Source organism: Cibotium barometz, chromosome 41 (assembly GCF_041138505.1).
Source record: "Cibotium barometz isolate CiBa-2024 chromosome 41, ASM4113850v1, whole genome shotgun sequence".
In the NCBI taxonomy this organism is placed as follows: Eukaryota; Viridiplantae; Streptophyta; class Polypodiopsida; order Cyatheales; family Cibotiaceae; genus Cibotium; species Cibotium barometz.
In genome coordinates, this window is record NC_141086.1 from 19,829,933 (window position 1) to 19,857,616 (window position 27,684).

General features: G+C 42.7%; 1 protein-coding gene across 1 annotated transcript in view; it reads left to right on the forward strand.

The window, feature by feature from the left end:
• LOC147614748 (mitochondrial uncoupling protein 1-like) overlaps positions 1–17,827 on the forward strand; it is a 39,745-nt gene extending 21,918 nt beyond the window's left edge. Inside the window, exons 5-6 of the mRNA XM_086780087.1 lie at positions 17,311–17,377; positions 17,452–17,827. Of these exons, the coding sequence (XP_086636213.1) occupies positions 17,311–17,377; positions 17,452–17,687 (303 nt within the window). The 3' untranslated portion in view covers positions 17,688–17,827. The remainder of the gene's footprint in view (positions 1–17,310; positions 17,378–17,451) is intronic.
• The last annotated feature ends 9,857 nt before the right edge of the window (positions 17,828–27,684 follow it).

The following is a 27,684-nucleotide window of genomic DNA, read 5'->3' on the forward strand; positions in this document are numbered from 1 at the left end:
CAACTCAAAGGCATCAAGATAAAGTTGCAAAACCTAAGGTGAATCTGTTAAGTCACCTTCCTCCATCCACTTCGCATCCATCGGTGAATAGTTCTTGAACTTCACAAGATAGCGACGGGAAACTTTACCTCGTACCTTTCTTTCCTTATGTGCCAGTATCTGCTCTGGAATAAGAACCTCATCAAGTTCCTCAACCTCCGGCTGAGCCTCATCTGATACATCCTCAGGCACATCCCCATGGAAAGGTCTAAGGAGACTCACGTGAAATGCATTGTGAATCTTCCAGTGATCTGGTAGCTTCAAACGATAGGCCACCTCACCAATCTTTTCCAATACCTGAAAAGGCTCATAATAACGCATGCTCAACTTAGGGAATAAGCGCTCTTTACCCTTCATCTTCTTGAGTCTAGCCTTTTCAAATCGCAAAAGAACCCAATCACCCAATGCAAACTCTAATGCACGTCTGTGACGGTCTGCTGCTTTCTTTTGCTTTTGCTGAGTTTTCTGGAGTGCCAACTTAACTCTCCGATAAGCTTCATCCATACTCTCCACATACTGATCAGCCTCAAAGATCTTATCCTTTGTGTGCAAAATGGGTGGTACCTTCTTCCCTCCTTCCACAATCTCAAAAGGCGCCTTGCCTGTCGAGGTATGAACGGTGTTGTTATATGCAAACTCCACCAAAGGAAGATACTTTTCCCATTGCTGCTTGTGCTCTGACACATAACATTTGAGAAGATCCAACACTGTAGAGTTAGCCTCTTCGGATTGACCATGTGTTTGTGGATGAAACGAAGATGAAAACTTGAGAGTTGTACCCATGTTGTCAAACAACCCTCTCCAGAACAAACTCGTCATCTGTGGATCACGGTCACTAATGATAGACGTAGGCAAGCCATGATACTTGAAGATGTTCGCCATGAACAACTTCACCATATGATCCACTTTGATCGTCTTACGCACGGGAATGAAATGAGCCTGCTTACTGAACCTACATATGATAGTCCAAATGCCATCATTGCCGGTTTGTTTCCGTGGCAGATCAAATATAAAATCCATGGCAATGCTCTCCCAAGGTCTATCTGGAATAGGTAAAGGCTGTAGTAATCCTGGTGTCTTTTGACGGTCAAACTTTACCTTCTGACATATGATGCATTGCCTAACAAAGGCATCAACATCTCTTCTCAAGGTTGGCCAATAAAAGAAAGTCTCCATTGCTTTTACCGTGGCGTCAATGCCTCTATGACCTGCATACGGTGGAGCATGACTTTCAATCATAACCTTGAGTCGCAATGGCCTGGTAACACACAGTCTGCCATGCATCAACAAAAACCCATCTCTGAGAGTATAGTGCTCATGCCGCTGACCCTCAGATATCTGATCATACAACCTTTCAAAATCCTCATCATGGGCATACTGCTCTTTCATTTCATCAAGCTCATGATGATAAGCAAGTGAAACTGCTGAGACTTGTGGCTTGCGTGACAAAGCATCTGCCACTACATTCTTTTTGCCTTCCACATGCACAATCTGGAAGTGAAACATAGACAAAAAGTTTGCCCATCGCATATGCTTCTCTGAAAGCTTAGTTTGCGTGAGGAAATAACGCAAGGTCTGATTATCTGTCTGCACAGCCCCAAGCAAATAGTGTTTCCATGTAGAAAGAGCGTGAATTACAGCCAACATCTCTTTCTCATAAACCTGTAAATGCTTCTCGGCATCTTTCAATATTCTGCTCTCATAGACTATCACATGTCCTTTCTGCATGAGAACTGCCTCAATGCTACTTCCACATGCATCACACTGGACAACAAAAGCCTTTCGGAGATCCGGTAATACCAATATTGTATCCGAAGTAAGCTTTTCTTTAAGCTTTTTGAAGGCTGTAATTTCCCGATCAGCCCATCTAAACGAAGTTGCCTTCTTTGTTAAGGCATGAAGGGGCGAAGCAATTTCAGCAAAATACCGTATGTACCGCCTGTAATAGGAACACAATCCCAAAAAGCTGCGTACATTATGCACGGTCCTCAAATCTGGCCAATTAAGAATTGCTTCCACCTTCGATGGATCCATACGGACTCCATGCTTAGACACAATATGCCCCAAGAAATGTATCTCTTGCAAGAAGAACTCACTCTTCTTGCCATTAATAACCAGCCTATGGTTCTGGAGTTCTGCAAACACAATGGCCAAATGTCTTCTATGCTCCTCCTCAGTTTGTGAATGCACAATCATATCATCAAAGAATGTGCCCACAAACGCTCTATGAGGCCGGAAAATCCTGTCCATCATTCTGTTAAATGTGGCAGGTGCATTTGTCAAACCAAAGGGCATAACCAAAAACTCATACAACCCAAACGTGGTTCGAAATGCTGTCTTATGCACATCCTCGGGTCTAATACGTATCTGATGATACCCGCTTTTCAAGTCAATGCGACTAAAGACTGTGGAGTCCTGTAAGCGGTCCAAAATGTCATCGATCCTCGGAATGGGGAATCGATTCTTGATGGTATTCTTGTTCAGCGCCTTGTAATCAATACACATGCGCCAAGAACCATCCTTCTTTTGCACTAAGAGTACAGGTGAGCAAAAGGGTGATGAGCTAGGCTGTATCAACCCTTTATTCAACAGCTCATGTACCTGACTCATAATTTCTTCTTGTTGGGCTGCACTAACACGGTACGGCGGTCTATTGGGTGGAGTACTACCAGGAATCAGATCAATGGCATGATCTTCTGGCCTCTCCGGAGGAAGTTCCCCTGGCAATGACTCGGAAAAACAATCTTGGAGCCCACATAAGAAATCAGTCCTATCCTTATCTAACATAGACAAATTAGACTTAGACTCATCATCTTTTGCATCCTTTACATAAATCAAGTACGCGGAAAGACGCTTTTTCATTACTGATGAAATTGCCGAAGCTGATACAATAGGAACAGATTCCCCTTTAAGTTTTACATCCAAAACATGTTCTTTCCCTCTATGAGTCAAAGTGATCTTCCTATTGTATGTGTCCACCACCGCATGTACTCTGTGGCACCATGGCATTCCCAACAAAACATCACATCCATCAAGTGGCATGATGAAAAACTCTTCGCTGTCCACATAACCCTGCAAATGAAGCCTGAGCTTCCCAATAATAGGAGTGACGGGTTCTGCATACCCTGGACAAGCCATGTTAGCCTCATATAACGGCCCCATCTCCTCTGCACGAATCCCCAATCGGCCAGCCAAATCCGGTGAAATAAAGTTGGCTCTAGCACCTGTGTCAAAGAATATCAAGGCATTTTGATCTCTCACTTTGCCCCATGCCCTGCACAACTCTGTTTCTTCACCACCTGGCTGTTCCCCAACAAGATCAGGAACTAACCCTGCAGAAGGTTTTGGTTTCTTTGACTTGGGCTCTCCTTTATTGTCAGAGTCCTTTTGGGACTTTCTCTTGGGACAATTAAAAGACATATGTCCCTCTTCTGTACAGTAAAAACATTTCCAAGCATCTCTCAAAGCCTGTCTCTCCTCAGAAGTTCTCTTGGGCATTGGCAACTTCTTATACCGCGTCTCAGTAGACCCTTTTGAATCACGCAAAACATGCCCTGATTTTTCAGCTTTCTTGCTCGAGTGCTTACTGCCTTTAAACCCAGATGAGACTCCAGTGAGTAACGCATTAGCTGTCATAGCATTCTCGATCATCTGTGACATGTTTGTTTGCACGGTAAGAAGTAACTGGGAGTAAAGCTTCCCAAAACTTCTTGTTATAATCTTCCAAATTTTCACATTTTGATGCATCCAACTTGTGCCATGCTGTCATTACATCCACCTCAAAAGTAGATATGAGCCATACGGAAGAGAACACTTGTTTAAATTGTACCCAAGTAGTTGGTGCTATGCCCTGCAGAAGAAGAGTAGACCACCACTGCAATGCATTGCCTTTGAGAAAAGTCGCAGCTTTTCTCGCTTTAGAGGACTCCGTGTAATTACCCCCAGAAAAAGCAGCATCAAACTGCTGTAAAAAGGTAAGTGCTTTTAACTTATCTTTGGCTCCACTGAATGTATCAAATTTCACTGCAGCTCCCCCTTCCTTATAATCCTTCGCCTTTCCCATAGGCGTTAGATTATCGTATGGAAGTGGCTTCGCAAGATTGCTGCCCCCAACATTCATGCCCATCATAGGGTCAACATTACCAATTCCCACACCTGGCATGCCATACATTCCAGCCATGTTTCCAAACATACCATTATGCATACATGGCTGCATGTCACGATACATATTTGCTTGCATTCCAGGCTGCATGCCCCCTAACATGTTTCCTTGCATTCCGGACTGCATACCACCATACATATTCCCTTGCATTCCAGGCTGAAAATTTGCTCCAAAAGTCCCTGGCATACCCATGCCTCCCTGAGGATAACCCCCAGTCATAGATTGGAACACCGAGCCACCACCAAAAATAACCTGGATGCATAGACTGCTGAGGAATAGATGGCTGTCCAAAGAAGGAACTTTGAGAGTTAGCACCAAAAGCATGCTGCATGTTCGGAAACTGTCCAAAAGATGGATCCTGTGGGAAGGCACCACTATGACCCTGAGGAAGGTTCTTAGAACGCACCTTCTTCTTCTTCTTTTCAGGCTCAGTACGGGATCTCATAAATTCAGCAAACTTCTCACTTTGTGTGAGCTGCATAAACACATCCATAACACCGGCCAAACGATTTTTAAACTGAGCATCATCTTCCTCTTTACTAGGCACATCTTCTGGCTGTGTTACATCCTCATATTGCTCAGCATCTGCAGCCTGTTCTCCTGCAAGAATATCCTCAGATTCATTTCTTTCAGGAGAGGTCTCTTGCTCTTCCTCTTCATGATAAAAATATTCGTCTTCGGTATCAGACATGTTGCTGAATTTTTCAGCGATGACTTTCCTTGAGTCAACCACGAGCTCACCCCCTTAAGAAAGTTGGTGATGGGTCCCAGGGACGGAACCTTGAAACCGGCCTCTGGTAGAAACCAAAGTGCGGTAGACTAGCAGTCACCCTTCCACTTGTAGTCCAGATATAAAAACAAATTTAATTTGGAGCTAGAGTCCCCCAAATCTGAAATGAAATCGACACCTGTTGGCCCCAAAGCTTGACGACCCTTTTGTTATTTCTTTATTCAAATTCAAAAAGATGTAAAGCTGAGTACAATAAAACTAGCCAGGAGAAATACACCTGTATGTCCAATCTGGCAGCCAACAAGACCTCTTAGCACAGAGGATTCACACACAGATCTGTGTCCCACAAAAGCAACACTTTGTGTTTCCCTCTGATTAGCCAAGACCATTCAGCAGGGCAGCCTTGAGCACACATCTGGCATATCTCAAGTACATGGTTCCACAATTCAGCAGTCTGTACTTGCCTTCCTGCATGCAACTAGCTGTACCTGCCCGTACAGGTCAATAGAACCCTACTGTACCTGTCCGTACAGTTTCTACAGGCGCCTGTACTATACTAGTCAGTACCAAACAGTAGTCGCCTGCTGACTGTATCTATCAACGCAGCCTGCACCTGTCCTGTCCAGCGTCGCCTGCACCTGTCTTGTCCGTACAACTGTACCAGCAGTCGTACAGCTGCCACGTGGACTGTACCTATAGTTGTACCTGCCTGCGCTACCTGAAACTGCAATTGCAACCGCCTGCAATAGCCAGCAACAGAGTATCAGCCATCTGACCTGCTGCAACCGTACACAGTACCTGTTGTCCGTATAGAGCTGTATGGCATGTTCTTCAAAAACTCCAGCAAAAAACAGCAGCCAAACAGTCGACAGTCTTCTTCTCTTTTCCACGCTTGAGAACTTGCACGTAGGTTGCACGCCTCCCAAAAAGCAAGAGAGAGAGAGATGAGAGAGGCGTGTAACTCCAAAAGTGGAGTGGCCTCTCTCCCAAAATTATCCTAGGGCCCAACTTTAATAAACATTAAAGTTTCCTAGGGGCCACTTAGGCCTAGGGGCAACCCATGTATAAAACATTAAAATATTAATGTTTTTTGGTCCCCCTTCACACCTGGAGATGTCCACACATCATTATCTCTGTCCGGGCACCCCAAATGTGAATCATTTAATATTTTTGCTTAGCAACCACCATGCCCACACTTGTGTTGTTCCATTTTCACAGGGTCATGGCAGTGGAGATGAAGACAAAATCTGAAAACTCAAGAGCAAGTGCACTGCAGAAAAACACAGCAATAGGGAAGGAGAGAGAGAGGCGTATAACTCTGCTATATATACACAAGAAAATCCCGAAATATGAATACAATGAGTGGGGGGGCCAAGGGGCCATTTTATATGGCCCCTATGAACCAGTCGGCCAGCATAAAAGGCAGCCGACAGCCCTCTGATGACACCTGACCTGTACTATCTCCAGTCGGCCAGCACTCAGAGTGAGTCGTGGAGAAGCAGAAGCAGTCGGCCATCATAACTGGGTCATCCAAGAGCCACAGGACAGCCTCCCACACCAGAAAAAATAGGAAAAAAATATGGAGAGTGGGGAAAAATGAGAAAACACCTAAATCGGGCGGGCACTCCCACAACAGAGGCCGTGGTGTAAACATATAGACAAGAGATGACTGCTAACACCCCCTCTTAGCGCCTGGATGTGGAACCAATCCTGGAGTGCCACCGGAGCATAGCCTGAGGTAGAGACTTCGTGAAGAGGTCCGAGGCATTGTCCTCCGTCGAACAACAAAGAAGCAAGATGTCACTAGCCAAGATCTTCTCACGTACAAAGTGATATTGTATCTCTTATGTGCTTGGTCAGGCATGGAAGACCGGGTTTCGAGCAATAGCTATACAGCTCCGGTTATCGCACTGGATGACCGTGGGCTCCTTTTGTGGAAACCCAATCTCGCCAAGCAACCTCCGCAGCCACACAACCTCGCAAGCAGCACCACAAGCAGCCCGGTACTTTGCCTCTGTCGATGATAAGGCAATAGTTGGCTGCCTCTTACTGCTCCATGAAACCGCTCCTGAGAGCCGAGGGAAAAACTGTAGCCTGATGTGGATCTCCTCCCCAATCTGAGTCACTCCAACCTTGGAGTCTGACTCCATCCATCAATCCCCCTCCTGTGTAAAAGAGTCCAAGATCCTTCGCATGTTGCAGAAACCACAAGATACGCAATCTTGCCTCCCAAAGAGTCCTTTGGAAACATGAGCTCAACAGCCTCATTAAGAAGCTCACGTCCAATCTGGTATGCATCAACCAAATCAATGAACCATTCTGCTTCCGAGTCAAGGAGGCATCATACTGCTCACAAGGATCAACAACTGTTACGGTGGGATGCCAAGTCCTGGAAACTTGCTGAAGACCACTCAAGGCCTTCGAAAACCTGTAAACCGGTGCCCTCTGAATTCGGAACCACAAAGCCTGGTGAATGTGCAACATCCACCTCCTCCTGCAAGTAATCAACTGCCACCCCTTCCAATAGGTCCCCGTGGAAAGAGCTTCCATAAACTACAGGAGTTTCTCTGTCCTGAATGCTACGAGACATGAGAGCATAGGTTACCTGTAAAGTTTTCTCTGACTGACGAACACAAGAACTACCAACGTCTATACTGGAAAGTTCCTGCCAACTGTTGCCATCATCTGGCAAGCCATCCACCATCTGGTCCGGGAAAGCCTGCACTTGCAGCGTATCCACACTTAAGTGGCCATTACAAGACTACCACTCTTCACAAAACTGAGGACCTGGGAGAGAGAGTGCTGAAAGTTTGTAAACTCCATTCTCCACTCCACCTTCCCAAACTACTTGGCCTGTTGCTTTGTCCTGGAGAGCAACAAAATGCTCATCAAACTCCACCCGAATGCCAGCCTTGCACCTAATGCACTGACAACAGATGAAAACCAAGTGATGGAACATACAACACTTGGGAGGAATGCTTCCCCCCTCTGCCATCGGGAACTATCTCCAACCTGCCCTCACTGTGAACTGGGATAGTGGATGTATCCCCAGTAAGAATGTGACCAGAATACTTGCAGAGATCCTGTAAAGCCGAACGGAAAGGAGTCATGTGCCTAGAAGCACCACTGTCTAGAATCCACTTCCGAGTATCCGTAGCGGAGAGTCCTCCAACCTCCTTCTTGCACGAAGAAAATGAAAGATTGGTGTCCATCACCTCTAGGTGCACAAAAGCTGGAGTCTTCACGGTTGCTGCTGAGGATTCTGCACCCTTCCCGGCGCTCCGCTTGGGACACTGCCTCCAATAGTGGCCTTTCTCGCCACAATCATTACAGGTCCCCCTGCCTTCAGTTTCTCACGGTTTGCGTCGGACTTCCTCTCAGAAGACTTCTTCGGTGAAGCCTTCCCTTTGCCCTTGTTATTACGGCCTTTCAACCGTTGGCTAGTTAAGGCCTCTGAACCTCCGCCCTGTGGAGGGTTCGTGAATCTTTCCTCCTGGTCCGAGACCATGGGCACAAGCTCCTCCCATGTGATGGTGCTGAGCCTGCCACTGGTAATGAACGAAGAGTAAAATGTTGAGTATAGAGAGGGCAAATGTGAGCAACGTTATGGCCATATCCTTCGACGATATCTCTTTCCCAGCCTGGAGAACTTCCTGTTGAAGAGCCTGCAGCTTGTTGATGTGCTCCCGTATCGTCGACGACTTTGCAAGATTCATCACCCGCATCTGTACTTCCAAGGAGATCCTCTTCATGGGCGATACCCTGTTATAGAGAGAAGCCAAATGCTGCCATATACCTCTGGCCAGCGTCATATGCTTGATATGATTGATTACCTGCGGTGTGCAGTTGAGGAAAATGAAAGAACGAACCTTGGCATTGACACGATCCCATAATTGTGCTTGTGCCTCACGTTCCTTCCAAATTGAGGGTAACTCCCCTTCCTCTAACTCCGGCTGTGGAACCCCAACAACAATGAAATCAGCAAGGTCGTAAGCCTCCAAAATAGATTCCATCATGACCTTCCATATGCCGTAGTTGTTCCCGTCCAATTGACGGTCCACTGGGAACATGGGGAGTGTCGGGATCTTCACGTGTTTCTCAGCCATCTCAAGTAAATCTGCCATTGCGGGGGTGTAACTGAAAAGGGTGGGTGGGTGGGAAAAAAGAAGAACTTAAACCTGCAAGTGGCTGTCCAGCAAATCAGCCCGCCTTCCTCTTGCTTCTCCTCTTCTCGTACGGTCCAAAACAGTCCACCAATCAGCAACAAAACAGCCCCCTCTTGCTCACACAGTTCCCAAATTTATCAAGAGCCTAGAGCTCTGATACCATGTCAGAATATGCAGTGCTGATCAAACGAAATCTGAAAACTCAAGAGCAAGTGCACTGAAGAAAAACACAGCAATAGAGAAGGAGAGAGAGAGGCGTGTAACTCTATATACGCAAGAAAATCCCGAAATCTGAATACAATGAGTGGGGGGGCCAAGGGGCCATTTTATATGGCCTCGATGAACCAGTCGGCCAGCATAAAAGGTAGCCGACAGCCCTCGGATGACACCTAACCTGCACTATCTCCAGTCGGCCAGCAATCTGCAGCCGGCCAGCACTCAGAGTGAGTCATGGAGAAGGAGAAGCAGTCGGCCATCATAACTGGGTCATCCAAGAGCCACGGGATAGCCTCCCACACCAGAAAAAATAGGGAAAAAATATGGAGAGTGGGAAAAATGAGAAAACGCCTAAATTGGGCGGGCACACCCGCAACAGAGGCCCTAGTGTAAATATACAGAAAGGAGATAAGTGCTAACAAGCTCGTGGGGCCTGGAGATGAGAAATCAAAGGAATGCGAAGAATGCTCGTATCCCCACGAATCATGACAGGCTCAGGAAAACCTTTACAGATAGTAAAAGTGTCTTTTTCCTAATTGGGAATGGGTTCATACTACCAAAACCAATGGAGTCCTAAGATCATGTCACACCCCAAAAGAGGCGAGACAATGAAATCTCGTTGGAGTGAGGCCTTTTGAACCTGAAAAGAAAACTGCTATGCTTTTTGAGATATGTGGGTGTGGAGACCAGGTGTAAACCTGTCCTAGTGGTAGAGCTCATTTTGGTAGCCAACTGGGGAGAGATGGCGTTCTCAAAACTGCCCACTTTGTACTGATAACTTTCTTGCCATGAGGCAAATCAAGCAAACACTCATTTTTTAGGATTGAGTCATACTCATAGGAAAAGGTTCCTCGTCACTGCATGTGGTGGCAATGAGAGTATAATCCGCATAATAATTGGATGCATGATGAGAACCTGCACATGTCCAGCTAGGCAAAGGAGCTGTCAATCTGCTGTCACCTAATGTATCCAACGGCCATCTAGGCACTCGTTTGGCCTCTGAATGTCCGTTTCTCATCTATTGCATCATCAACAATAGCCTCATCTATGGGGCATGTCTTACTTGCCAAAAGGTGAAATTTGACAGGCAAAAGCCTCCAAGTTTGCTTCAGTCATTGCCTATTTCCTCGTAGCCATGGGAAAGCATTACTATGGACTTCGTTATGGTTTTGCCTAGATCCCAACATGGGAATGATGCTATTTGGACCATTGTGGACAGGTTTAGCAAGTAAGCTCACTTCTTGCCTGTCAAGAAAACCATTAAAGTTGATCATATGGTGAAGCTTTTTCTTGCTCACATATTCAAACATTATGGTATGCCAAAATCCATCATTGGGGATAGAGATCCCAAGACTACGAGCTTCTTTTGGAGGACTTTATTTGATAACATGAGCACTAAGCTTGATTTTTCATTAGCTTATCACCCCCAAACGGATGGCCAAAGTGAAGCTGCAAATTCAACCGAGTTGGATTTGTTGAAGTGTTATGTGGCAGATCAAAAGACTGCGTGGGAGAAATATCTTCCACTTGTAGAGTTTGCCTACAACAACACAGTTCATGCCTCCACGGGTAAGGCCCCGTTTGAGATTAATTATGGCAGACTGGTCTTGCCTACACCCATCCTTCGTACAAAGGATGAGATTTTGTGCAGCTGATGAATATGTGCGTGACTTGGATGTAGTCTTTGCTTAGGTGCGGACATCCATTGCAAGGTCACAAGACAAGCATAAAAGGGCTGCTGACAAGAATAGAAGGGACATGCAAGTCAAGGAAGGTGATTGGGTATTGCTGAAATTTGAGAAAGCTAGGCTTTGGAAGAGGCCAGGACGAGAGGGATCATATCCAAAGCTTTCTACTCGATATTATGGACCCTTCAAAGTGGTTGACAAGATCAATGAAGTGTCTTTCAGGCTTGCTTTACCCAGCCATTGGAAGATTCACAATGCTTTTCATGTAAGTCTTTTGCGGAAGTATGTGGGGCCAGATCCAGAGGAGCCTGTAACAGAAGATCCGCAAGAAGTTGATGAGCTTGAGGAGATCCTTTAGCCAGAGTAGATTGTATTTCACAAGGAGAGAAAGTTACCACATGGGAAGCTTTCCAGGAAAAACCTTGTGAAATTTAAAAATTATTTGCTAATTGATGCAAAGTGGGTAGACCAGGATTATTTTGCTGACTATCCTCAGCTTTTGCAGCATATCTTGAGGCTTTTCAGTTGAGGACAACTGTTTAGAAGCCCGGAGGGATGCCACCATTTGGTCCATCTCCATTTCTGGAGCCACTTCTATGGGATTGTCACTCCATAAAGCGGCCAGATTTGTGCCATGTTCACATGGGGCCAGGCCAGTGTCCCATGTGAAAGGGCCAGTCTTTTGGTCACATGGACGGAAGCCAGATTAGTGCCACCCGTGTGACCAGTGCTGCGTCACATGGATGAGAACCAGTTTCGTGCCACCCGTGTGTGACCTGCTTTGTGCTAAATGGACGGGAGCTTGTTGGTGCCACTCGTGTATGGTTAGGATGGCGTCTTACCTATGGGACTGTCACTCCATAGGAAGACCAGGACATATTTTTATATTTCTGTCACGCTAGTTTTGTGCCCGATAGGAACTTCTTGTACAAGTTTCATGAAAGGGAGATTTCGTCCATTAATGTGTACATGCATTTATACCTGCAGGCATAAATTTGTTTTTGCATGACTTGTTGCGCGTGTCTGCCTGTTATGTTGTGCCAGTACACTGGACGGGGACACCTCCAGTGTACCATGGAGTGCTGTTTGTTGACTCGGTGGTGTGGCGTGTGAACAAGTGGTAAGTATTACCATTTTGGCCCTTTTAAAATGTAAAATCCATAAACTGTGGTTAACTTTAATGCTTATAAGGCAATTTGTTCACACACATTTAAATTTGGGCTAGCCGCTAGACATTTACTTTCTAGTGTGGGTGCCCATAAACTAACCTTTGATTAGAGTTCAAAAATTCTAAAAGCAACTATTGCATGGAACATTAGTACATATTTCCCACGTGGGTGGTGACTAGCTCTCTCTTTCTCCGTCGCCTGCTACCCATAGGCTGGATTCTGCTCTTGTACTTACCTCAAAAACCTGTACCCGACTACTGCCCGCTTGTTGTACTTGCTGCCAGTGTGCTGTACGGCCGCTGTACGTGCTGTACCTACCTCCCACCTGCACACGTGAGTTGTACGGCTGCTGAAATTTGTACCGGCCTGTACTTGTTGCCCATGTGCTGAATTTGCAAGTACAGCACGTGATGTACTTGTTGTACCTGCTGTAAGTACAGAATTTGAATACTACCTGGTTGGTTGTACCTGCACACGTGTGAAGACTTGATGTACCTGCTGCAAGTACAGAACCTGAATACTACCTGGCTAGTTGTACCTACACACGTGTGAAGCACCTGATGTACCTGTTGGAAGTACAGAACCTGAATACTACCTAGTTGGTCTACTTGCACACGTGTGAAGCACCTGATGTACCTGTTGTACTTGCTGCAAGTACAGAACCTAAATACTACCTGGTTGGTTGTACCTACACACATGTGAAGTACTTGATGTGCTTGATTGTACCTGTCGCAAATTGTACCTGTTGTACCCGAATTATACTCATTGTATCAATGCAGGAGCAAAGCATGTATATGTTGACCATGCTCAGGAAGTTCTTCCTGGTGTGGTTAGTATTTTTCCCCTGTGGTGTGTTGTTAATCGCGCTCTGAGAGCCTCTGAGAGCCAATGAAGGTTAGACTCACCAGGGAATTTGGGAGCAAAGCTCATTGGGGAGAACCAGGCCATGTTCCCTCCACGGTGTACCCCTTGGCCTGCGTTAGTACGGGCGTGCCTGTTGGTGCACAGTCCCGGAAGACCAGTGAAAGGCAGGTGTCCACCTAGTGAAGGTGGGAATGAGCTTGTGATTTGAGGCTACTTCGACCAACACATCTTCATCGACTTGAACCAGTTTGTTTGGTTGTTTTCACTCCCTGGTGGAGAAATCTGGCCTATCAAGCCCGTGACACTTGTACGTATAAATACTCCAAGAAATACAAAATGTATTGAGGGGGGGGGGGGGGGGGGCGGCCCTTTCCGGCCCCAGTGCTGGTGTCATGTGTATTTTCATTATTTCTAGTATTTATGTTGCTAATGTTGTTTCCATTGTTAATATTAGTTAAATGAAGTGTTCTAAATATGTGTATATTGTCTTCCGATCTGTAGGCCTCCTGATTGATATCATGCCAGGAAGTTCATCAAGAGGTTTGCAGTGGATGCTAGACTATTGCAAGTTTTTGACAAAGAAAGTCGTGGGAATGTTTGTGAACCAAAGCTGAAATAGAATCGTTTGAAGCATTGAAATTTTATGCTAGCAAAGGACCGGTGTTGATTATTCTAGATTTATAAAAAACTTTTGTGGTTGAACGTGATACTTCAAGAGATTGCGTTGGAGCAGTCTTGAAACCATGAGGGCCATGCTGTGACCTATGAAAGTTGAAGACAACAAGATAGCGGATTCATTATCGTAGAGATTCATGAGCCATGTGGTTTCTATGGGATATCGTATGGATTTTATTTTAATGAACGATCTTTATGTTATCGATGAAGATTTTCAAGATATTTGGAACATATTGCAAAATGGAGATTTTGTGACTTCTTATGTCATCAAAGAGGGTTTTCTTATGATGCAAACCCGTTTATGTGAGAAAGGATTTGAGGCCACAAGTGATCGAAGAATGCCATGCTCCACCCTACATGGGGCACAGAGGCATCTTCACTACAACTCAAGCTTTGGAGAGCATGAGAAAGGACATTGAACGATATGTTTGAGAATGATTGATTTGTCATAAGGTCAAGTTTGATCGAGAAAAGCCAGCAGGATTATTTCAACCATTGCTTGTTCTGAATGTTCCATGGAGAGTATTGCTATGGATTTTATCTTTGGATTACCAAAATCAGGATATGGGACTGATGGTATATGGACCTTTTCAGATTACAAAGAAGGCCAACGATGTATGCGATCGCTCGGACCTTCAAGATCATTGGAGGATACATAATACCTTCCATGTCAGTTTATTAAAACTATACACAGGATCACCCTCAGAGGAGCTTGTATTGGAAAGGTGGAAGAGCAAGAAGAGATTTTGCAACAAGAACATATTGTGTTTCATTCTGTGAGAAAAAGAGAAAAGATAGTGGTCAGAAAGTTTCTCTTGAAATTCGAGAATTATTCGCTATTTGATGTGAAATGGATACCTATCCAGATATACTTCAAGCTTATAAGGAAGCGGTTGGTCCAAATGTATTTGAAGTACAGGCATAGATGTCTTGTGAACAAGACAGATTCAAGAGGGAGGGATTGTACCTGTACTCTCTTCATTGGAATGGAATTGATTATTATCGTGCTTATATAATGATTACTTGGACATTCTCTAGTTTGGGTGGCAACGATGCTAGATAACCCAAGGAGCAAAATTTGTATTTGGGTGGCAACGAAGCAAGATGATCCATTGGACGGCCTTTGTGCCAATACTTGGATTTTATAGTCGGGTGGTCATTGCGATCAGATAGCCGAGATGACTATTGATGAACAGTCAGGCGGTCATTGCGATGAGATAGCCCAGATGACTATATTGGATTTCATAGTCGGGCGGTCAATGCGATCAGATAGTCTTGAGGATTGATTGAGTGGTTTCCTTCAGAAGCCAGAGAGCTCAGCACTGGTTTTCGATGAGACTAGACATGACGATCCATGAACAGGAGGATCTTTACATGTGCATTGCATACGGATGTATATTTGAATTTCTTTGACTTTGTGTGCTGTTTTTGATGTGTGGACAATACTTGGATTTATGGCATGTGATAGTCCATTGGGCTCCAGACTACCTGGCTAGTACTTGGAATACCTAGTAGATACGAATGATACATACCTGTTTGTTGACTAGCTTCTGTCTAGTTTTTACAGGAGGTAAGTATGCATTTCTTTTATCCAACACATGTAATGGACCATGAAGAAGTACCATCAAGAACAAAGCCATTGGTCATAGAGATGTTGCCAGATGAGCAGATGCCACCACAGATATGGGGAAAGACCAGATACACAAGCTCATGAGATGGGGCTAGTACTTGAAACATATGTTTGTACCTGAAACATATGGATATACTTGAAACATACGGATATGCTTGGTACACTAAGCACTTCTATTCCGCAGTTGAGGACAATTGCGATGTAAGAGAGAGGGAATGTAACTATTTGGTCCTCCTAGCACTATTCACATGATGAAATCCAAACTGACATGTGGTATTGAGTGGAACAGCTTGAAAAAGTTTGCCAACTTTGACACATCAAATTTTCTCTAAGCCATGTGAACTGTACTGTCTAGTTATGTGAACATTTGTGCCCAGCCACAAGTGTACATGTAGATGATATTTTGACTTTTCATGGGTCTTATATGGGAGGAGCTGGTGGACATTTGGTCAACCCTTTCACACCACAGATAATGACTGGAGCTTAGACTCTGACTGATACTGATGGTGGGGTTTTACTTCAAGTCCAGTGACCAAGGCTTTGAGCTCACTCTTGTTTGACTCTTGCTGTTGAACTCCCAACTACTGAATAACTGTTGAATATTCCTTATGTGCAATCCTCCTAAAGTCTGTTCTCAGTACCTAAAATATGGAGGCAGAAGAAAGTGGTAATGGTATTGGAGTCGGTCTACAAGTCCGCCAGGTGTAGGTCATATTCCCATGCTTCTGTGTGGGCTCTAAATCAAAGTGTCTCCACCATGCGACTGCATCTCCTTCTAAATAAATTGATGGCGGATTCTTGTTCGGTCTTGACCACCTTGGGAGTACAGGGTTTTATGTTTTACTTCTAGTGTATGCAGTCTTGCTTTTATGTACCTGAATTCTGAAGGGGTTTCTATGGTTGCTGGCCTGGCTGAGTCTAGGCTGCTCATGAGCTGTCAACAGGCCCCAAATTGCTGCCTGCCCTTGTTGTCTCTTGTATCCTGATATCTTGGTTGTCATTGATGCCCACTTTGCTCATATTGCTCCTGCCCTGTGTGTTCTCATAGGCTTTTGCTCCTGGCACTAGAACTCTCCCCCATCATCCCTAGTACATTTCGTCATGACCCTATCCCTTTACAGATTAGGGCTCATAATATTGTGTTTCTCCCTAATCTACCCTGTACATTATCTCAGTAGTCATGGCTCATTGGATCTGAGGCTTGATGTATGTTACTGGCCCAGCTAGAGGCTCATTTTTTGGCACTTATGATGAGTGTGATAGCCCCAGCAGATTGAAATGTCTTTCCCCCCCCCCCCCCCCTCCCTGTAGTTTAATTGACAAATGTGCACCGCTGTAGTTTAATTGACTTATGTCCTTTTTTTCCCTGTAGTTTAATTGACAAATGTGCACTGCTGATGTTTGTTATTCACACTACTCATTTTATTAGGTCATGGGCTGAGATCATGTAGCATGTGTGTAAATTGACAATTGACGTGTCCAGATGTCATCACATTGTCAACTTTGTTTGCTCTAGCTATTTGTGGGAGCAGGTCTAGTTATACCAGTTTGAAGAGTGTTGTTTATGCTAAGGGAGAGCAATGCACTGAGGCATACACAAAGTCTAGGTGTCCAGTGTAAGATAATTTTCCTAATGTAGTTTTGGGAGAGGGTGTCAAAGAAAAGGGAAATTGATATTTCTGTGGAGGGTGGTGTGCAATGTGGGATGTGTTAAACACGAGGTGGCTGTATGGCTATGAGTGGTTGAGTCGAGTCTGATAGATGAGTGGTCTCTCTCCTAAAAGGTAACATAGGTAATGGAAGAGATGAATGAATAACTTGGGTTAATCTGCATATTTAGGCAAATATGATTCTCTATCTTAACTAAACCGTTCTCCACAGGGGTGTATATTTTGGATGGTACGTTCTATTCTAGTATATGCTGTCCTTGTTATCAAGTACCTTAATTGATGAGGAACATCATATTTGCAGGGAGTAAGGTGCTCTGCTGAGCAGCAGACTATTCAAAACCCAGTTGCAACTAAAAGTCCTGTTCAAGGTAAACTTCTCCTTACTCCAGTTGCCATGCTATGTGTTCATGCCATCGTCTAAGAATTCTTGCAATGCTGGCAGCACGTCAAAAGGAAAATCTTCCAAAGCTGGATGATAGTGGGCCTGGAGGTGGACCTGGGCGTGGTGATGGTGGTGGAGGTGGTGGTGGTGGTGGTGGAGGCTGGGCAGGCGGGTTTTTTCTATGGGGATTTCTCATGTTGGTTGCTTTTATCAGAGACAAGGAAAAAGATAAACCATACAGGCAGGGTGCATTAACCAAGAGCAAGTTAAAACAGATGCGGCAGGCTCAAATGTAATGATGCAGCAACTTAGGTTCTTGCGATTTGAGATGCGATTTTTGAGTGAATGGCACCTGGTTTTTATTATTATGACTCAGAATGTTGTGCCATCTAGAACTTTTTTCTCCCCCCAATGAAAATGCCTCTCTTTGATGCTAGTAGGTGTTTCTAATTGGTTAGCCACGCAATCATGTACGATCTAAAAGATTCAAGTCGCATGGCCAAGAGTTCACCTGTCCCACTCAGTTCCATCCAAGTTATACCGTATTTGATATCAAACAATAATGTTTCTTTTTGTAATTAATTTCCTCTTTGTAAATGCTTACAGGTGGAAGGCGTGGTTTATATTGGGGACATGCTCTCGTAAGCTTTGTGTATGAGGGTGATGTGCAGCAGTCAGCTTGTTTTGTGCATTAGTGTGACTAGAGACTGTTGAAAGGAATGGGAGATATGTGGTTTAATGGCCATGGAATCATAGTGAGTCAAACAATGAGACTTGTGATTGCCAATGAGGTGATAGCCGAAGTGGTGATGGTATTTGCCTAGGACGTGTGATCTTAAAGGGGAGCTTGACAAGGTTGAAAGAGGAAAGGCTAAGGGGGTTTTGAGGTAATCGAGGTGGACGTTGGAGCTTACAAGTGAGACTGGATGACAAAGGAGTGGCATGGAAGGTGGCACTCAATTTCAACAAGCAGATGCACTGGCTTATGGGGTGTGCTTTTGCTACACCTCAAAATCAATTGATACTTAATTGCAAGAGACTATGTGTAGACTATAGAAAGAACAGGTGAGGGGTGGCACACTTGATGATACATAATCAATTTCAACAAGCGGATGCATTGGCTTATGGGGTGCAATCAATTGATAGATAGTTGCATGATAGCTAGAGCGACTATGTGTAGATTATGGAAAAAACAAGAAACTAGGTGAGAGGTCGCACACTTTATGATACATAATACAAGGAATGATGATGACAAAGAGAAGGTGATTTGCAAAGCTTGGGGACAGCCCAAGGATTAGCCCCCACTCTTTATGTTTGATGGTTTCCTTCTCTGTTTTGTTTGAAAGGTCTTAGTGATTCATGTATCTTAGATCAGTGTGGGTGAGAGCTGGCATATTCTCTTTTAGAGTACTACATTATCCAAGAGTTGCCGTTTCTTTCTATGGTGTGTTTTTGACATGTCTATTGTGTTATGTCGATGTGTCATGTACAATATGTTCTAGTCATGCATGTGTGTTGGAAAAGAAACCCCATGTTGGTGTGGGTGAGGAATGATCCTTCCCTTTTGTCATGTATCATGTGCCATTGTTTGTTTTAACCTATGGTAAGTGATGTTTCTATGTAATAAGGAAACTAGAAGATAGAGAATTGAACAAGCAACTTGAAATATAAACCTTGCTCAATATCTTTGAAGAAAATGTCAAATGGAAGTGCCCTCTTTGTCGATATACAAATAAAGCAAGGTGATTTGTAATCACAATAGAGGAGCTCTCTACTGTTGTAAGCATTTGATTAACGTCATGAAATATGAGACCGCTATGGAGAAAAAAAAATCAAACATCAATGTATCAAAAAGGGACACATGATGGGAAGAGATGGTGTAGAGAGTCTTATAGTGGTGCCTCATGTTTCATGACTTGCATTGTGAGGGAGCTATGGAGAAAAGACGCAATATGAGCTTTGATATTGAAAAGTTTGTCCCACAAAAGGGTGAGCAATAACTAGTGGGAAGAGAAGGTGCAAAGAGCCTTATTGAGGTTAAAGCTTGGGCTTGAGGAAAAAGTCTTTTTGAGATTACCCAATATTGAGTACTATTGATGCAATTAAAGAGATTGGAAGGTAATCCTAAGCTAAGAGGCTGTGGGGAGCCTTGGTATGGCCACTCATGAGAAAGCTATGCAAGTGCAAATGGTTGCCCACATAAACCTATGCTTCGTCCAAGTGAACAATAGATGAGGCAATATCTTGTCATTAGTTACATGTTTGTGCAAATGTTGTGTGCCACTATTTGCAGTGTGCTTCAAAACCAAGAAAACCTTATCCAAGAAGCAAAAGAAAATGCAATGTAGACTAGGCTTTAAAAGTTTTTGATGCTTTGGCTAACAATTCTTGTGCTTCCCATTGGTATAGTGAGATGACTTCATGTTTTTTATTTGGTGATTCCATAGCGCAATTCACTAATCACAAAACGATTGTAATATTCCAAAAGAGTTGCCATCCTTCCATCAAGCCTACCTTGCTACCTTGCTATCAATTATGTGTCATAAGATTGGTTACATTATGATAACACCACCCTAACACTCAAGCCTACCCTCTTGTGGCTTGCAACCCTAATTATGATCATCGATGTGTTAAAATTTCAACATTAGTGATGACACTTAAGCCTATCCTCTTGATTGTTGTCCACAACATGATGGTCCTTTGTATTACTCATTTTAAACCATAACTCTTATGGGGGATATGTTGCATTTTACACCACCCTAACACACTCAATCCCAATCTCTTGTGGCTTGTAACCTTAATCATGATCATCGATGTGTTAATATTTCAACATTAGTGACCGACACTTAAGCCTATCCTCTTGATTGTTGTCTACACATGATGGTCCCTTCTTGTATTACTCACTTTAAATCATAGGTATCTGGGGGATATGTTGCATTTTACCTCATGTTCTAATAATATCGTTTCCTAATAATGCCTTTTAGTGTTAGCTCTTGCACCTTCCAACGAGGAGGTGTTGGGATCGAATCTGCCCTCTCCCTAGGGAGGGAAGTGATGGCATGTAATTTCAATACCATATTGCATATTTACCTTGTGAAAAGAATGGATTTTATCTCAAATTTTCTACCATGCTCTTAATGTAAGGACCTATACAGATAAATTTTTTGAACCATGGAATTGGACATTTCCAATTACTAAACTATTCTTGTTGTCCACCTTCTTTTCGTGGAACTTACAACCCATCACCTTTAGCCCTTGAATTTTGATGTGTTCTAAACGTCGATTTGCTTTCTAGATATTAGCCCCCCTTTTGGTGCATTGGCTTTGCTATCTCAAGCTCAAAAGAAGCATTATTCTATGGCTTACTTATGCTGAACCATTTCTCAAAACTTGATTGCTTATTTATACACAGATAATGTTTAGAATTTCATTGTTTTTTTGAAACTCATGGCCATCAAGTTCCTAAGAACTTTACTAATTCCCCCTTTTAGTAGAGCTCAAAGGTTTTCTACCATGTCCACAATGTTATTTTTTAAGCCATGCTTATTGCATCAAACACTAGTGAAGTTTGAGTGACATTGATGATCTTTTCTTTCACTATCCAATTATGAATTGAATTTGTTTTGCTAGCTATTAATCTTGTGGTCATGAGCTCTCTCTTTTGGTACCCATTTCTCTTGTGGTCGTGAGTTTTTCCCTCTCTTGACGGTGCACCTTCGATTATATGTTGGTTCATTTGAGTACGTTTTAGCCTCCAATTGAGGAACATGTATCGGCCTTGACACCTATTCCAAATGGGTCCTTGGGCTTGGATTTAACTTAGCCCTCTATTGGGGGTTAGCTTATGACTAATCTTCATGTAGCTACATCTAAGTTGACCTTTTTTATCAACATAAGTATTACCTCTAACTACATCCATGTTTATTTTCGGAATCCAATATTGATGATTAGCCTTTCTTTTGGCATTTCCTATGTGTGTAAATATTAGTGTGTGTAGTACCCACAATTGGTGGACTCTAGTCCCCCTTGCTTTGTATTTCTATTGAATTTGATATTTCTTTGCTTGCATTCTGTTAACCACTTCATTGGTTAACATGGTTTTGCATGTCCGATCCACTGTAAGGCCTTTTGCCATCTTACCTGTGCGAATGAGCACTATCTTGCATATAAAGTAACTTTACCATGAGCTTACTGTCAAATAGGAAAATTCTACATATTTAGTGCACCTAGTTGCTTAAGGCTAGTAATAGGCACTAGACCGTTTTTAAGTTTGACTGGCCTAATGTGAAAACTAGTCATTTGTATATAAGTCATTTTTGATAATAAGGAATACACAATCATTTTTGTATATAAGACATTTATATATAAGTTATTTGTAGAGATCGGACCATTTTTAAGTTTGGCAGGCCTAGTGTAAAAACCAGTCATTTATATATGTCATTTTACACAATTGCAATAGTTTTCTTGTGAGCTCTTCTTTCCTCTTCTTTCTTGCTTCTATGCTTTTGAATTTATTCTTGCTAAATGGATGCATGCTTGAACGTTTGATTGTAGGTTTCCCTCCTTCGATTAGCTTCTTCTTCCCCTGCTTTTTGTGTGAGAGAACGATTGCAAAGACGGATCTCTTTTTTCTTCCATCTAGGCATTGAGAGTTCTCCCTTTACTCTTTTTGGGAAGGAGCATTCCAGTGTGAAAAAAGTGAGGACCCAACGAGACGAGCTCGCAACTTGAAGGCAAGACCCAACGACACATGTTTCGACAAGGCTAATGTAAGCTCTTGACTTGAACATATTTGATGTTTCCACTATCAAGGATGAGCATAGGGGTTAGCTCCGTTTTTTGTTCATTCCAAGCTATTGGGATCACCTTACAATCACATATAATCAAACAAGCAAGTAAGAACCAATAGCACATGCAAGCAACTAAGAAGAGGAGAGAGCACACAAGAAAACTATTGAAAGGGAATGATTGTGTATTGCTTATTTTAAAAAATGACTTATATACAAGTGACTAGTTTTCACACTACGCCGACCATACTTAAAAATGGTTCGACCTGTATTACTAGTCTTAAGCAACTATGTACACTAAGTTTGCAAAATTTTCCTATTTATTGATATTAAGCGCATGGTAAGGCCGCTTTATATGTTCTGGCATCATCGTCCTACAAACAGATAAAAGTGCCCACGCCGTTCCTGCATGTAAGATGGAAAAGCATCTTATGGTAGGTTGGGTAGGCAAAACCATGTTAACCAACAAAGTGATTAACATACCCTCCTTCCTAATGGTGACCATGTCCTCGAATCACCTAGGAAGCTGATATCGAGAAGTGAATTGTATGAGGGATTCTAGGATACAACATAGAGTTGGTGGCTGAGGTTTAGTGGTTAGCTTGGGACCGATACACAACCAAATGACAGGGCAAGGTGATGGGCAACCCTGATGGGAAAGATAGCTTGTCGAGGCAGTATGGAAAGTGATAGGTGATATAGAGGTACTGTGTACTGGGTCTCTGGTGCATTAGAGAAAATTTGGACTCAAATTGGGCCCTTTAAGGATTGCTACACATTCTCTCTCTACAAAAATGGGCTCATGTGGTGAAATTTTGTTACAAATCCACTCAAAAGTGAGTGGAGTTTGGACATTTGGAATCTACTCTTCGAGACCTTTCTAATGATATATAGCATGATGGAAAATTTTTCATATTCAAGAAGTCTCCAAATTTGGTGATGACATGGCACGTAACGTGCCATATCATACTACGTGCCACATCATCACCAAATTTGGAGACTTCTTGATTATGAAAAATTACCCATCATGCTATATATCATTGGAAAGGTCTCAAAGAGTAGATTCCAAATGTCGAAACTCCACTCACTTTTGAGTTGATTTGTGAAAATTTCACCATGATCCCATTTTGTAGAGAAAAGATGTGTAGCAATCCTTAAAGGGCCCAATTTGAGTCCAAATTTTCCCTAATGGTTGTGGAAGTGGTATAGAAGCGGTCCACACCATGTGAGTGGTGGAATTAGTGCCAAAACCACCATGGAATGATTATTATGCCAGATGGAGGTCCGGGATAGCTTGGCATAACAAGATACTATGCCTAGATGGGACTTTTCTTGACGAATATGTTGGCCAAGGAAAGGTTTTGCTGGTGGTGAATTGGAATAAAAACCGAAAATGAAACTGCTCTTAGCTTGTACTTGAAGGAAGATCATATTCCCTTTTGTAGATTCTCCATTAGACCTTTTTGGATCTTGATTGGCATACATGGTATAATGATGAGGCACTTTTGATAGCCTTACCTAATGCTTGATCACTTCATTACTCCTAAGAACCATTACTTTGAAGTGCTACTGCCATAAAAAAGAAATGAAAGTATCCAATGGCAAGAAGTTATGTAGCTAAACTCGTGTGCTGGTCTTGAAAAAACAGTAAGGACAAAGGAACTCGGAGCCATTTGATCGGTTGACTAGATTAGTAAGTGGGCTAGCCAACATAGGGACCCGCGCTGGACACTTGCTCTAGAGAAGAAGCTCCATGATGAGTTTGTACCGGCAATGTGTTCTCAGTGTTATGCATGTGCCTGAGGAGAGAAGGATGTTAGAATGCTTGGCCCATTTCTTTGTTCATAACAACAAGGGGTGGTGGGTGCCAACAACCAAGTAGACATGCATAAACCCTAGGCACAACATGTAGACATACTAGACATCGTGAGGGCCAGATGGCACATACGCAAGGGGGGTGGGGGCGTAGGTGCAGCATAGGATTAGGTCTCTCTCTCTCTCTCTCTCTCTCTCTCTCTCTCTCTCTCTCTCTCTCTCTCTCTGTGTCTCTCTCCATGCAAGAAGCAATTGCATGCATAAGGCTAAGATTAGATCCTTCTCTCTCTCTCTCTCTCAATGTAGGCATGAGGTCCTCCTCTCTCTACATAGAAGGAATCCTCTAAGAACCCCAATCATGCTAGCACACTTCCTTGATGATTCTGTTAGCTTATAATGGAGTTGAGCTCACACACACACACAATCCTTAATGACAAGAATACAAGGGTGGAGAGTGTGAGAGAGAATGGCTAAGCACAAAGAGGAGATAGATGAAGCTCAAGAAGAAAGTACCAATGAGTAACAATCCTAAACAGTGGGTGATGTTGCTTATCTATTAGCTATCTTAAGGTGTCCATTCACACCTAGATGGCCATGGAAAAAACACCAGTGAGACAAAAGTGCCCATGGCATCAGTACATGGCCTCACTGTAGTACAAATGTGAGGTTTATAGAGATTACAGATGAGCCTCTAAAAGGGATAAGGCCCAAAGCTTTGCGAAAGGCCTCAAAATTTTCACATGATGATAAGGGTTTAGTGAAAATATCTGCCACATTATTATGTGTACCCAACAGATCAGATTGATCTTACCTATATGGAATCTCTCACACGGACATAGTGGTAGTGCACTTCAATGTGCTTAGTCATGGCATGAAAGACATGATTCTTGTCTACTGCCATCGCGCTTTGACTCCTAGACAATACCACTTTCTAGATGATTCAACATCGTTAATTGTCAATTGTGACCGGACTCACCAATCTTATATCATCAATCCTTGATCTCACTTATCGTCGTCGTGATTCGACCTCTTCAATTCCACCCTTTGATCATTCCCTTTGAATCTCAGATTCAACTTTACAAATTGCTAGACCCCTCAAATTGTCGTTCACGATCCGATTCAACTCAATTAAACTCAAGTGCCATGGTGTGTGCATGGGGTGTAATTGTACATGTTTTTAGTTTTTTTAAAACGATTCTTGATATGTTTTTAGGTTTTTAGGTTTTTTATCATTCCTAGTGAAGGTAGTGATTCTACACTTAAGCGGGGAGGGTTACGTTACATATATACACGACATGAGTTAGGGTTCAACGTTTACTGTACACGTACACGACGAGTTGCTTGCCTATCCACGAGACCAAAGTTGGGATACATTGCGGTGAGCTTGGCCGCTAATGTACTCGTATATAGCAGTTGCATGAAAGATTATTAACATACACAAGAGAAACTTATTTGCTACTAGCCCAAGCAACCACAGGGGTACAATACATTTATAAGATAGTATGGGCCCTGAATCTTGTCCTCTGGTTCACATGAGTCCTAATTCTTGTCCTCTGGTTCAAATAAGTTAGGGAAAATCATGGAGTCAAGGCAATTAGCATGTCCTTCTAGCAAGTGCCATCAATAATGATAGTTTTCCTAGACATGAGATCTAAAAGCAACTACCACAGTCCTGATAGACACTTCCAAAAAATTGCTTTGTCATCATAAATTGCACCATGCCTTCCCATGCATTTGTACGCTCTTCATTCCTACTTAAGCTTTGGAGTTTGCATCCAGAGGTGTGGCTTTGGGTGTCCACACCCACTTGGATTCGACATTTTAGGGTGCATTTATGAATGGATGGTCATGTTTTTGGGACCTAGATAGACGGATTCCCTTTGTAGAAGCCTTGGGCTTCTAGGAATCGCCAGGATTGTGGGTAAAACTTTGTTGCTTGGGGTTCCCGCTTGGCAGATCTTTGCTCACGGTTGGACTTGGCTAAATGGTGGTTGCTAAGTCCTTGCATGGGTATCCTACTTTCCCTAGCTTGCTAGGGTACACTTGGGTACCCATTCTTTTTTAGTGAAGGTTGCTGAGGTTGAGGTTTGGGGGGTAGTCTTCTTCATCGACGAGTTTTTTGGATATCCATAATGGTTTGAGGGGGTGGCCAATGTGGCAAGGCAGGTGGATTGTTTTTAGTGTTAGAGGGTAACCTGAGGTGGTGGTTTGTAGGTTGGAAGAAGGACGAGGCTTGGGATGTTGATAAGTTTGGGGTACTCTATTTAGAAAAGTATTTCTTCACCTTATATAAAAACAAACCAAAAACATAAGTAGACAGCCATTATTACGCATTAGTATCGGTGAGAAAGTATTTTACTTCGTTGAGAAAAGTAAAATCTTATCTTTTATATAAAGAACAAATTAAAAACTGAACTACATGAGAGTTAGACAACCATCACAAGTAAAGGTGCTAGAGATAAACATCAATATGAGAATCACATAGTGGCTTTTGTAATGAATTAATTTAGTGTAGTCACGGGAAAAAATTATCTGTATCTTATAAAAAAAGAAGAAAACCAAAAACTTTAGAGGAGGCTTAAAGAACCTTTAATAAGGCATGTAAATATTAAAGGTATTAAACATAAGAGTATGAGAGTTATAGCACGTCTTTTGATATTAAGCACACAAGTAAAGGTGGTGAAGATAATCATAAAAAGAGTATGAAAATCATAAATAAAAAATCATATATTTTTTATTTATGAAAATCATAAATAAAAAATATAATCAAAGTGATACTTTATTGCTTTATACGCTAATTAATCCATAAAATGATTGAGGGGCCACACGTGTACGGTGAGGGGTGGCGTGCTTGCGAAGCTATGTATGAGGTCAAACATGGGCTCATGAATCATCATCCAAATCCGTTATGCAAACTTCCAAAGGTGGCGCCCAACAAAAAAGAAAAAAGAAAAAAAAGAAATATAATTTGCCTAATAAATAAATTAATAAACACAATAAAAAACCATCTACTAATATATTATTGTGTTGAAGAATATCAAAGGCCCCAAAATAATATTTGATCTGGACTCATAAATTATAATTCAATATAATTTTGATAAAAAAGCGCAAGGAAGCGGCGGCACGCAGACGCACGTGCGATGATTCCCACGTGACTTTTGTTGCACGCGCGCGATTCCCCATTCTTGTCTATTTTTGAGAGAGCCGCCATCGCATGCACGCGCGCCCAATCACCGCTTGCCGCCCATGTGCTTGCACGTGTTCGAACTTACATACCCTTAATTTGAACTACTCTTTAAAAAACACTCATTTTATTAATGCCTCTTAATCAATTATTTGATATGTCACAAATAAACTTTTTTTCTACCCAAATAAACTTTTTTTCTACGCGGTGAAAAAAAAAGATTAGGTTTTTTTTTTTTTGAAAAAAAATGGATAGACTAAAACTAAAACTAAAACTAAAATGCATAGGTTCATTTTATTAATCGGTTTTATAACTAAAACTTCAAGTAAAGATTCAAGGTTAGGTAAAATTATCTCTCAATTTGAGCCGTGAAAATTACCCCAAAGGACGGTTTTTTCTGACACTGATATGTATATATGTTCAGACAAATTATTTAATCAATACAACCTTACGAGATGAGTTTCCCTCACCCCCTTCTCTCTCTCTCTCTCTCTCTCTCTCTCTCTC